General features: G+C 40.5%; 1 protein-coding gene across 2 annotated transcripts in view; it reads left to right on the forward strand.

The window, feature by feature from the left end:
- Positions 1-12779, forward strand: part of appa (amyloid beta (A4) precursor protein a) — a 37490-nt gene that overhangs the window by 14992 nt on the left and 9719 nt on the right. Inside the window, exons 2-7 of one of the 2 annotated variants that reach the window (XM_067583765.1) lie at positions 1309-1476; positions 3899-4028; positions 7010-7122; positions 7216-7406; positions 7769-8091; positions 8726-8893. In XM_067583765.1, the coding sequence (XP_067439866.1) occupies positions 1309-1476; positions 3899-4028; positions 7010-7122; positions 7216-7406; positions 7769-8091; positions 8726-8893 (1093 nt within the window). The remainder of the gene's footprint in view (positions 1-1308; positions 1477-3898; positions 4029-7009; positions 7123-7215; positions 7407-7768; positions 8092-8725; positions 8894-12779) is intronic. The other variant, XM_067583767.1, reaches the window with a different exon arrangement.

Raw genomic sequence — 12779 nt, forward strand, 5'->3', positions numbered from 1 at the left:
ACAGAGCGCCATCTTCTTCCTCTGCCAAGTGTGTAAATACAGTCAATGTGTGTAAATGGATATAATGAAAGCAGATTGAGTTCATCTCAACCAGATACATGGCCACTAAATTGATCCAAAGATTTCAGTTTTCAGCTTCAAATTTAATTCAAACTGATGGCCCCTGACAGCTCATATTGGAAGAGGACTTTTTGCCTCTGGCTGCTTGGAGAGAATCAAGTCTGGAGGAAAGAAATATGCTATCCATCTCACAAAACAACATTTGTTTGCCTGCCAGGGCCTTCAAAACCATTAACAAGATTAGGGAGCGCACAATGGCAACAGTCCCTCTCCTCCCTCCCTCTGTCTCCTTCTCTTTTTTCCCCAGTATTCCCCCCCATTTTGTTCTAGCTCATTTGCCAGTACAATGCAGACATTCAGTGGTTTGTCTGCACCTCCTCTCCTAAGGGAACGTCAACACAAAACCTCCTTATGCAGGCAGACAGCAATGGCATACGCACAAAAACACACACGCAAAGGCACAAATCAACACACAGGAGCATAAATTAACACAAAAATTAATACATTCATGCCAAAGGCAGAATTTCACTTTCACACACGCACACACACATTTGTTCACACACACTCCCCTTGCCTGCAACCAACCTGCTGTTGTACTCACTATGTGCTGCACTAACAGAGAGAAATGAGCCGAAAAACGAATCAACATAGGGTTATATAAACACCATAGCGTCCTGGAAAAGTATGAAAAAAGTCTGCATGGGCCCAGAGATGTATACTATTCCCATAAATGGTATAACACAGGGCAGTTGAGTGGGTGTATGTGCTTGTGGACGAACATCATAGACAGTAGAGGGTGTATTGGTTTGCTCCAGGCCTGATGTCTGAGGCAATTTATTCCTCTAAAGCTAATGATTTTCAATGTCCATAACTTGGTTTTTTTGCACTCATTTCACTTTGTTTTTCAACATTTTTCAGCAAGATGTTTTGCACATTTGAAAACACCTCATAGCAAATATGCACAGAGGCATGTTTTGGTTTTCTTCTTCTTCTTTCCATCTTCCGTTAGATACTTCTCCCACCTCTTTTCACCCTCATCTCTCGCCACTCCTGTCATCTTAAACCAGCTCACCTCCTCTTACTTTTCATCTAACACTAATCACCTCTCCTCTCCTGGCCCCCCCCTCTATCTGAGTAATAAAATTTAATTGCATCCGTCTTGCATTTTTCAGCGCTCAAGTGCTCAAGGAGTTTAACATGAGTGGTATATCTCATTAAATCTCTCGTCTTGTCTCTCAACACCTCTAGGTGCCTACAGATGTTTCGATGGGTCTGTTGGCAGAACCCCAGGTGGCCATGTTTTGCGGTAAACTCAACATGCACATCAACGTGCAGAGCGGCAAGTGGGAGCCGGATCCCTCGGGCACCAAGAGCTGCATCGGCACCAAGGAGGGCATCCTGCAGTACTGCCAGGAGGTAAAGGGTGCTGTGTGTGTGTGTGTGTTTGTGTGAGAGAAGAAGAAAGTGTTCACCTTCTGTTCTATATGTTCAACAGTTTATTTCCCCTGCGGAAATAATCTGTTGAACTAAGTCTGATATTACATGATTATATAATCAACCCCTTAAAGCTGATATGAATCTTTATTGTATGTATTATAGTAAATAATTTCAGCCTGAAGGGCTGTAGAGAAGGTGGGGAATATAGATATTGAATGTCAGGACAGTTTGGGAGAATTAATAATAGTGCAAAATTCAGTTTCTTGTGTTTTAGTAGCAGAGGGAGTTGACCCAGTTTCATCATCATTTTCAGTACCAGTCATGGCTTGAAAATAGCTCTCATTTGGCTATGTATGCTGTGATATATTGAATACTTCAACTGCAATTACCCAATGTTTATTTTGTTCTGAGTGAGCACTAAGCCTGGATGATAAATTTTTTATACTTGTGACATTTTAGTTGGATTTTTGGGTCGAATAATTTCCATTTTAGCTATTAAATTGACAGTCTCAGCGCAAATTACAGCAATTGAGCAGTTAGCAGTGCAGCAACTTTACCAAGCAATGTTGGATTGGTTTCTGCATTTTCTAGAGGATTTGCAATTTTATACTGGTATGTTAGGGCAAGTGAGAACAGTCTTCAAATTTAGGTGGTACCAAAAAATGTCTGAAGATTTGAGTTGAGTCCAAGAAAAATGTGGCTTCTTTTACATTCTGAGCCAATTACAGTGAACTAGCCCAAACACAAATCACTATGTGTTCTAGGAGGCAGAAGTATTTGTTTTTGCTGTTATGTGAGAATATAAAAGCACAGAAAAGGTCCATCAGGTTACAGAATCTGCAAGCAGATTTGTTTTTCTTCACCAAAATCCCCAGTTTGGCCAGATGACAGAGTGCCAAAACTCTGTACAGTAAACAAGCTGCTTAAGTCCATGTGACTTTTCTTCATGAGCTCTAGTTGGCTTATAATTAGGCAATGTGAACCTAGCCAAGCCAAATGCGTACATGCAACACTGTGACAACATTTTTGTTCTTGTTTAGCCCAAACAAATTTTTGAGCAAACGTTTCTACAAGACACATGGCTGTTGATTGCCATAAATTGATTGAAAATGTGGTTTTTCAGCAACTGCAGTCTTCCCCAACCACAAAACCATATTTCATCGAGGAATTTTCCAACAGTGTAGGTTATCACTGTGTAAATGCACTGTGTAAGAAAGAAATGATAAAAGGAAGTTGTCTGATAAGAGGAGGTGATGCATAATTAGATTTCTCTGAAAAGCATGTACTACAGGCTCAAATATATGAGTTCATCTTTCGATTGTTATCACTGATAACATCCAGTGATAACAAACAAATGCTTACCAAATCAGTTTTAGGCTCCAGCTTTAAATACAGCATTTTAAACTAACTTCAAATATCAAAAGGAAAACTGAAGAGACTGAGAAATGTCCTACTCAAAGCTGAACGGGAGAGCTGACTTGGCAAAGGCGAGTGCAACACGGAACCAAGAAGGTTGTGGAAGTATATAATTTCCTCTGCCTAGGGAGAGGAAAGGAATGGAGGAGGAGGTGTCATGAAAAAGAATGAGGGGAGAGGTATTCAGAGAGGGATGACAAGTCAGCTCAGAATATTGTGCAGAAGCAGATGTCATGCATGGCTGAGGGGAACATAGAGGTAAACATAGCTGAGTCTGCCAAGCAGAAATCACATCAAGGAGCACCACAACAACGTTAAGATCAAAATACAGAGGAAAACAAGGATGCTTGTTCTAAATTTCCAGAAGCAAGGGAGTAGAATATGTTGCTAAAGACTCAGAGATTGATCATCTCTGACTCCCATTAGGGCTAAACAAGATCAGGAAGACTAAGGGTGACGTCAGAGTCAGTGGTCAGAGTTCATTCCAGTCTGAGAAACTGCTGATTAACTTCCCCTGAAGTAAAGATTTGCTATATGCTAGCAGAAGTCTAGATGAAACATCATCAGCTGTTCAGAAGATATTGTATACATCCTACTAAGCAATGACCAATACACTTTTTAGTTTCTCTGTTGACCTGTGCTTTCTCTTTTATGTCCCATGTCCCTTTATGTTGAATGACTGACTGACTGACTGCCCAACAAAGTCAACAAACACTACATTACAAAAAATACTGTATGAAGCAACTGTAAGAGTGTACAACAAGAGGAAGAGAGCGATCATAAACTGGACATTGTAGGAGTAGAAATTGGAAGTGCATGAGTTGTGCTTTTGTGGTTTCTATTGTTGAATATGTGCTCAAAATCAGCACATAAACCAGATAATTTTGGTTTGAATCATCAACGTTCATGAGAAGAGGAGCACCCATTCTACTTTCAGCTTTGTGCTGCAATTACGCCATTATAATATATAATCCTGTGTGTGTAGGTGTACCCAGAGCTCCAGATAACCAATGTGGTGGAGGCCAACCAGCCAGTCAGCATCCAGAACTGGTGCAAGAAGGGGCGCAAGCAGTGTCGCAGTCACATGCACATTGTGGTGCCGTACCGCTGCCTGGGTGAGTCCAGTATATGTTTAAAAGGAGTGTTTGACTGACTGACTCACAGTGCTTCAGTGCTTGTGAGAATATATTATTAGAAAGAAAGAAGTGTTCATTTAAAGCAGGAGAAACAAAGAAAAGGTCACTGTCTTCAATCAGTCAGATTTTATTTTTATAGCACTTTTCATACAGACAAAATGTAACAGAAAGTGCTTCACACAATAAAACAATAACCCCCCACCCCCCATCCACAAACACAAAACAATAAATGACTGTAATTAATAAAGCACTCAATAATAACAGCACTCAATAAAAACAGGAACGGAGGAAACGCTATCATACATCTCATCAATATGCATTGAGGAAGGTACAGGATTAGATATTAAAGAGTACGGTCTAGACCTGCTCTATGTGAAAAGTGCCCTGAGATGACTTTTGTTGTGATTTGGTGCTATATAAATAAAACTGAATTGAACGGAATATAGATAAAAACTCAAAGTAGCAAAAAAGGTAATAATAGAAAAGCGAGGTATGAAAAAAATTAAAATAAAAAAAAAAACTCCAAAAAGTAGATAAAAAGTAAATGAAAAGTCAAGAGCACAAGATAAAATAATAAAATACTAAGAGATGAGAAGTATTGAAGTAAATAAAACCAGAAATAAAAGGTAGGATATTAAAAGGAAAACTATCCAGAAAATAAAAAAATAAAAGGATATACCATTAAGTAAAACAGACTAAAATACTTAATATAATAATTAATAAATAGACAAATATATACATTTCAATTAAAACCCAGACTAAAAGGGTAGGTCTTGAGTTTGCTTTTAAAAATATCAACATTCTCCGTGGCCCTCAGGTCTTCAGGCTGTTCCATAGACATGTACCGTAATAATTAAAGGATGCCTGGGTTTTTGTTCTGATCAGGGATCATTACAAGGCCACTACCAGAAGACCTGAGGGTTTTAGAGGGTTCATAGGCTAAAAGCAGATCTGACAAATAGGTAGGACCAAGACCATTAAGAGCTCTATAAAAAAAATAAAAGGATCCTAAAATCAATTCTGAAGCAAACAGGTAGAAATTGGTGTAATATGTGCTCTCTATCTGGTCCTAGTCAATACACATGCATCTGAGTTTTGAAGTAATTGTGCTATATTCTTTTTAGGGAGACAAGAAAGTGGAGCATTATAATAGTCTATTCTGCAGGTAATAAAAGCGTGCATTAGTGTCTCTGTATCAGCTTGAGAGAAAAATGGACACACTCTGGTGATGTTCTTCTGATGATAAAATGCATTTGTAGTTATGTTTCTAATGTGAGGTTCAAAACTAAGATCCTAATCAATGATAGCTCCTTGGTTTTTTACTTGGACAGGGGTTTAATGCCAGTGCTTGCAGTTTTGCAGAGTTTGTCTCTCAGAGCTTCAGTACCAGTAACTAAGACTTCAGTTTCATCCTGGTTGAGCTGTAGAAAATTCTCTGCCATCCATAACTTGATATCTAAAAAACAGTTCAGAAGGGCATCTGTTGGAGTCATCAGGAGACATGGTAGTGTAAAGCTGTTTTTGTTCAGCATAGCTATGAAATTGTATGCTGTGCCTCCTGATGATGTTTCGAAATGGTTGCATGTAAAGGTTAAAAAGTGTAGGACCTAAAATTGAACCTTGAGGAACACCACAATTCATTTTATAGCTTTGAGATGAACATTCATCCATGCTTAAAACAATTCTCTATCGGTAAGAAAAGATTTGAACCAATTTAAAAACAGTACCAGAAAGGCCAGTCAGACTGTGAAGTCTACCTAAAAGAATCAAGTGATCCACTATATCAAAGGCTGCGCTTAAGTCAAGTAATAAAGTTAATAACTAATACAGAAAGTATTTTCATATCCATATTGGACCTGAGGTCATTTACAAACTTGATAAGTGCTGTGTCAGTGTTATGATTGGCCTGAAAACCTTCATTTAACTGATTAAAAACAAGCTTCTCTAAAATTTTACTTAAAAATGGCAAATTGGATACTGGTCTGTAGTTAATAAGAAGTGAGGGATCTAAATTGTTTTGCTTCAGAAGAGGTTAATGATGGCGGTCTTAAGAGCAGTAGGGACAAAACCCATCTGAAGAGAATAGTTAACAATGTTGAGTAAATCTTCATCAAAAAAGCTATAAACGGTTTTGAAAAAGGATGTGGTAATGGAATCTAAAAAGCAGGTTGCAGGTTTTAATTGAGAAATAACTGCCAAGCATCTCTGCATCAACCAGGACACATTTCTCCAGTGTTTCCTTGCATAAAAACAAAGGTTCCTGGGTATTAAGATTCATAGGCTGACATTGACATAAATTTGATCTAATAGTGTCTATTTTATCTTTGAAGTGGACTGCAAATTCTTCACATTTAGAGTTGGAAGACATACTGCTAGACTTCATAAAAACAGGGTTAATGAAACCGGTTATTCAGGTTGTTGGTTATCAATTTTGAGAAGTGTGCTTGTCTTGCACTTGTAATAGCCTTATTGTAAATCATTGACCATTAATTTATTCTTTCTCCATTTTCTTTCTGCTGTTCAGTTAGTGATCTTTTTCAGTTTTAGTGGGGGCCACTGTGTCAAGGATTGACCTTAGTTTACTGTTAAAACTATCTACAATAAAATCACAAGAGGAGGGTAAAATGTCTGCAGGATTGTTGTGTAAGAGATCAATAAAATTTGCAGCCACTTCAGTAGTAAGATAGCGTTTCCTGACAGTTCGTTCTGGAATATCCTGTTGTATAAATCCACTGACAGTAAAAAAAAAAGACACAGAAATGATCAGAGATGCCTACATCCACAACTGAAGAGATATTGGCTGTCTTGCTCCAGTTACTACAAGTGTTACCATAGCAACCAGTGCTATATGGGAGTTATCAGTGCTGTTTGAAATGTGTCTTTAGTTAGTCAAAAGGCTGAGCTGAAGCTGCCCGTTGTGTATGAATTATATATAAATATGGATATTGTCTGCGCTGCAGTGGGAGAGTTTGTGAGTGACGCCCTGCTCGTTCCTGACAAATGCAAGTTCCTGCATCAGGAGCGCATGGACCAGTGTGAGAGCCACCTGCACTGGCACACTGTTGCCAAGGAGGTGAGTACACTCAAACACGCACTCACACTACTTTAATGACCACCAGGAATAGGTACTGATCTATTCTCCTCATCTGTCTTTTTAATTCTGTAGTCTTGTGGAGACCGCACCATGAATCTCCACGACTACGGGATGCTGTTGCCGTGCGGCATCGACCGTTTCCGAGGGGTGGAGTTTGTGTGCTGTCCCGCGGAGGCGGAGCGTGACGCCGACAGCACCGAGCAGGACGCTGACGATTCTGATGTCTGGTGGGGTGGAGCGGAGACCGACTACTCTGATAACAGGTATACACACACACACACACACAGATAAATGAGGGCAAGGCCGCAGCAGTGTAATACATCAACTCTCAGATGATCATAGATACTGCCACATTTTGAACATTGCCATGAGGGTAGAATTTCTCTCCTTGAAAGCAAACTGCTGGCTAGTTGTAATAGAGTTTCTGTCCTTTCCTCCTTCTCATTCATCCCCCCTGTCTTCCTCGTTTCATCATCCCTCTTTCTCTGTCACCTTTTGCCCTTGTTCCCTCCATATGTCTCTATACTCTGTCCCTCTCTGGCCTTCATCTTTCCCCCCGCCCCACATCACTCCTTTCTTTCCCTCCCTCTCCTGCTTTTTCTATCCATCCCCCCGTCTCTCTCAGTATGGTGCGGGAGCCAGAGCCAGCGGAGCAGCAAGAGGAAACCAGGCCATCTGTGGTAGAGGAGGACGAGGAGGAGGAGGAGGTTGCCGAGGAGGACGAGGAGGAAGAGGAGGAGGAGGAGGAGGAGGACTTGCTAGATAACGACCAGGACGGAGACGGAGAGGAGGACGAAGAGGTGATGGAGGAAGAGGAGGAGGAGTTGGGAGAAGACGACATTGTTGAAACGCTCGACGACAACGATGACGCCGACGAGCCCACCACCAACGTTGCCATGACGACCACCACCACCACCACCACTGAGTCTGTGGAAGAGGTTGTCAGGGGTGAGGATCATTTCTGACGTGGGCGTGTGTGTGTGTGTGTGTGTAGTTTTTTGTAGTTATATATATTTTTATCCCTTTTTTTCATTATCAGGGTATCTGGAGGTCCTTGAAAAACATGAAATTCAATCTTAAATGATCGGAAACCTATTTTGTAGTGCAGTGACAAGTTGTTTTGCTTTTTAGATTAATGGGGAACAAGCTTAGTACATGCAAAACATGTTTTTCTCCCCATTTTGTATGCTTCTAATTTCCTGCTTCCTCATTTTTCTTATTGTGCTCATTCATTATTTCAGACTTTTGGCACATTTCACTGTGTATTGATAACTTGCAGAGTTTTCATTAGCTACATTCCATTAGAATCTGAATGGGTCGTGCCAGTTTTCTTTTCTTCATGTTCATGCTCAATTGGTCTTTCGGCATTAATTGTAGGATTAATAATAATGAGTAAACCTGGCTTTCTTGAGATACCCTGTTATGTAACATGAAGTATTTTATTTTTACATGTCCTTAAATTTAAGTGGCTTATTTTACAGGTGAAAACACTTGACATCTATGCAAAAGAACGAGACTTTTGATGCAGCGAGGTACTGCTTCATGAATGACGACCTGTGTGTGTGTGTGTGTGTCCTTGAAGAGGTGTGCTGGGCCAATGCCGAGACTGGTCCATGCCGGGCCTTGCTGCCCCGCTGGTACTTTGACCGACAGGAGGGCCGCTGTGCTCAGTTTATCTACGGCGGCTGCGGAGGCAACAGGAATAACTTTGAGTCAGAGGAGTACTGCCTGTCTGTCTGCAGCAGCGTCTGTAAGTCCTGCCGACAGCAGCTAACCTCAACCAGTAGCTCACTGGTCTGAGATGTCGTTTCCATCTCCGATTTTGTCTGTTAACTCTCACTTATCCTCGCTGTCTAATAGCTGCCAGATATTAACAGCTGCTCAAAAGTTTCCTGCTTGGTGTGCTTTTCTTCTAAACGTTCCCTACATGTCAGCTCCATTTCTGGCTAACCTTTACTTTTTCCTCACGTCTGTGTGTGCGTCTGTCAAGCAAATAAATGTGTTTATACTAAAAACAGACTTTTACCTTTCCCATAATCCTTTGTGGATTCTTGAAGCCACCAACCAACCGGCTGGTCCCTTTACTCTCACAATCAGGTCAGTCCTTCTAGCCAACCCTTCTGGTGTGTCAGGCATATTTTGTGTGGCATTTACATCTCAGAATACATTCTTCTTTTAGCCACACAGGATCTACTTTTTTTTTTTTTTTTTTTTTGGCTGCCAGGCGCCGTCGTTGTGTTTTAGCAGTTGCTATGTTCACGCCATAGCTACAGAAGCATACGTGGCTTTTCTGAATCCTCAGTGACAAGGTTCTCTCTAAGGGTCGAGATCATTCAATCATAAAAGATTTAAAGTTGTTGTAAATTAAGTAGCTGTACATGCCTTAATATTCATGATTGGATACAAAGGATTCATTTAAGTGGACATTTTGAAATCTTGTTTAAAGGTTGATTGACATTCATAACAGATTTTACTTTACATGCTGCCCTTGAGAGCATGTATAACTACTGTAATTTCTACAATTACAGCTTCATGGGCATAAGCTTGTATGTTATTTTAGTATGAAGATGAGGTATAAAATGATTTAGCTGTAATCCTCACCTCGCTGCACATTATCCCTTATATCCCTGACGTTTTGCAGGCTTGCTTACATTATTCTCTCCTTGTCACTGAGCATATTCAGTTAATTCATTTCACTTAAATCTGATGTCAAATTACCCGGCAGCTATTTTGGAAAATGTGAAAAATGTTCCCTATATGGTAGGAAAGAAAAACTCATCAATACATCATTCCGCACTCTCAGAGCATACCTGCCTTCTTCATCACATAGTGATGATTGATTATCACTTGCAACGCTAATAATGAGGATGGTTGCTTTATGATTTTTCCATTTTGTTCACATGTGTGGCCATTATAATTTCTTAATAATGAAGAGTTTAAAAGAAAGAGAATTTCTCGCCCTCTCGCTGTTAAGCCAGACGTGATCACAAAGTGAACTGATTGGATTTCAAATAATATTTCACTCTTGAATAGCCATCCTATTTTTCCTCCGGCGTGTTTTTCATCGCCAGGAGACTGTGTGTGTGTGTGTGTGTGTGTGTGTGTGTGTGTGTGTGTGTGTGCAGAAGGGGGCTGTGTGCTATAGATGGGAAGCGGAAGGCGGTTTAAGTGTTTGGCTCTAATGCTGATTTCAGTGTTGTGTAAGGTTCAGTGACCTTGCTCGATATGTGCGCAAGCGTATGTGTGTGTATGTGTGCGTCTTAGTCACGATGTGCATGATCTGCCCTGCGGCAAAATGGAGCCATGCCATCTGCATCTCCCTATATTTTGATCTAATTTTATCCACAGTGTGTGTGTGTTTTAGATGAGCATGTGTGTTTTAGTTGGGGATTTCTGCTCCATTGAGTATAGTGGAGGTGAGAAAGTGCTGCAGTGTCTTTTTTTTTTTTTAACGCCAATACACACCCATGACGCACACACACACTATACTTGTGTGTGTGGTCAATTAACAGTCAGTCACAGTAGGTCCCGGCGCGGCTGCCATTTGCTCAAGTGGCATTTTTTTCTAAATATAAAGCGTATGATAATTACAGTAATAATCCAAGTTAAGCAAATGTCACTTTTCTGTCTTTGTTCTCTATCGCTGTTCGGTTTAACATAATATTGATTAAGTGTTTTCCCACTTAATAAAAAGCTTTTGCTATTCTAAAAGGCGTTCTTGGGGAAAGTCCTCCAGCACTTAGCAAGTGATGCACTTTATTTTTAAGTCAGCAGCTTTAGCAGTTTGCCTGGAATAAACAGAGAAACTGGGTAGCTATGCAGTAATAGTAAATTAATATTTTGGACATTTATGATGGTGAATTACTACTATTTTGCACCATCTCACGGATGTAGTTTCATAAAACTGTCATTTACATATCTATCAAAAGCATTGCATTGTGGGATTTGTAGCTGAAAGTAGTGTACATGCTACGGGTACTGTATTTTTGTTCCATTGCGGGGCTTTTTGAGAACACTACAGTATATGGTGCATTAAAATGACACTGCTGTGCTTGTGGCTGTGATTTCTAAAAAATGTTCAGTACAGAAACACCACAGCAGTGAATGTTTAATAGCACTTATAAAGGAATTTGGAATATGAGAATCTAAACAGGAGTTTAATGGTCGGTTCACCCAAATTGCACAAAAGGAACATATTTTAGGCATCTAGCAGGTTTGAGATGTCTTTCTCTGACATTTCTGTCTCCACCTAAATACAGTGGGAGTGAAAGGAATTTGAAAAATCAACAGTAACCTTCACACAAACAATTTCTGTTATTTTTGATAATCAACAGACCCAGTCAGTTTTCAGTGGAAACATATTCTACCAAAGAAATAGATAACTGTGTTTCGTGGATTGTCTTGAGTAACAAGGATACATTCTGAAAAGAAATGTTGCTGCCGGATTGCTGCAAAATTATGTTCACCTGCATTGTAATGGGGTGGAAGTAGAAATCTCAAAGACAGAAAACCTGGGTAAATAAAACCAAAACTATCTACATGTCACTAGAGGTAAGTGAGAAAATATTCTGTTTAGTAATTTGAGTGAACTGATCCTTTAAATTATATTGAGGAACAGACAATAACAAAACACTGGGTTTAGGTCAAAGTGAAGAACATCTCATCGTTGTTTTTGTGTCTTGTGCAGTCATGCGCTCTTATCAGACATAATCAATTTCACATGATGTGCGACCTTCACACATGCACACACACGCACGCACACACACTACCAACCGTTTTTGATAGCACACTTCTAAAAGATAATCAACTTTCCGCTTATTAAATCAAGGTTACATGCGATATGTGATCCATTTATATTTCTGACTGGTAAGGCTGCATTCACACCAAATGCGGCAATGCAGGAAAAACGCCAGTCCTCCAATTCTTTTGAATGGGGGTAGCGTGTTTCGGCTGCGGGAGTGGGGAGCGCATCGAGTGCAGCAAAAAACCACAGTGGCTGTGCGGGGAGAAGATGAATCTGAATCAGCTTTTGCCGAAACGCCACCCAACATCACACTGCGGTGGCCAATCATGTAAGCCGGGAATCAGACCGAAGACAGCAACGGGAAGTAGAACCTTGTTTACCATGTAGCAGAGCTGTACGTTGCTAGGTCAAGGGGAGGACATTTCTCTTTGTTTGATAAAGTTGCAAGTAAAAGTAGGCTTTGCTGGCGGCGTGAGAGAGCGCGCGAGTGAGCTGAGAGCACCAGCGAGAGAGAGAGAGCAGCAGCGGTCAACTGAGCTGGAGTGAATGAAGAGACGGAGCGGCGGTAGCGAGAACAAAGCAGTGACTCAGAAAAATAAAACGTTATTTTCTGATCATTTCATGGCAGTTATATTCTAAAGCACAAATAAACACACCCACCATTCCGCACAACCCTGCGTGAAGGTGCCGCATTGCCGGATTTGGTGTGAATGCTAAGGCAACCACAATTCATTGTGTGCTCTTGAGCCCACAGGATGAATTCCAGCGTCAGTGTTTTGGCATGAGAGCCGTATCACGCTCTGAATGAAGTTATATAAATGAGAGAGGGGTTTTGTCTCTCTTCTACAAAGGACTACGGGTCACCTGAGGCACTCACTTGTTTGCTTTTGGA

The sequence above is a fragment of the Thunnus thynnus genome, chromosome 24, assembly GCF_963924715.1.
Source record: "Thunnus thynnus chromosome 24, fThuThy2.1, whole genome shotgun sequence".
In the NCBI taxonomy this organism is placed as follows: Eukaryota; Metazoa; Chordata; class Actinopteri; order Scombriformes; family Scombridae; genus Thunnus; species Thunnus thynnus.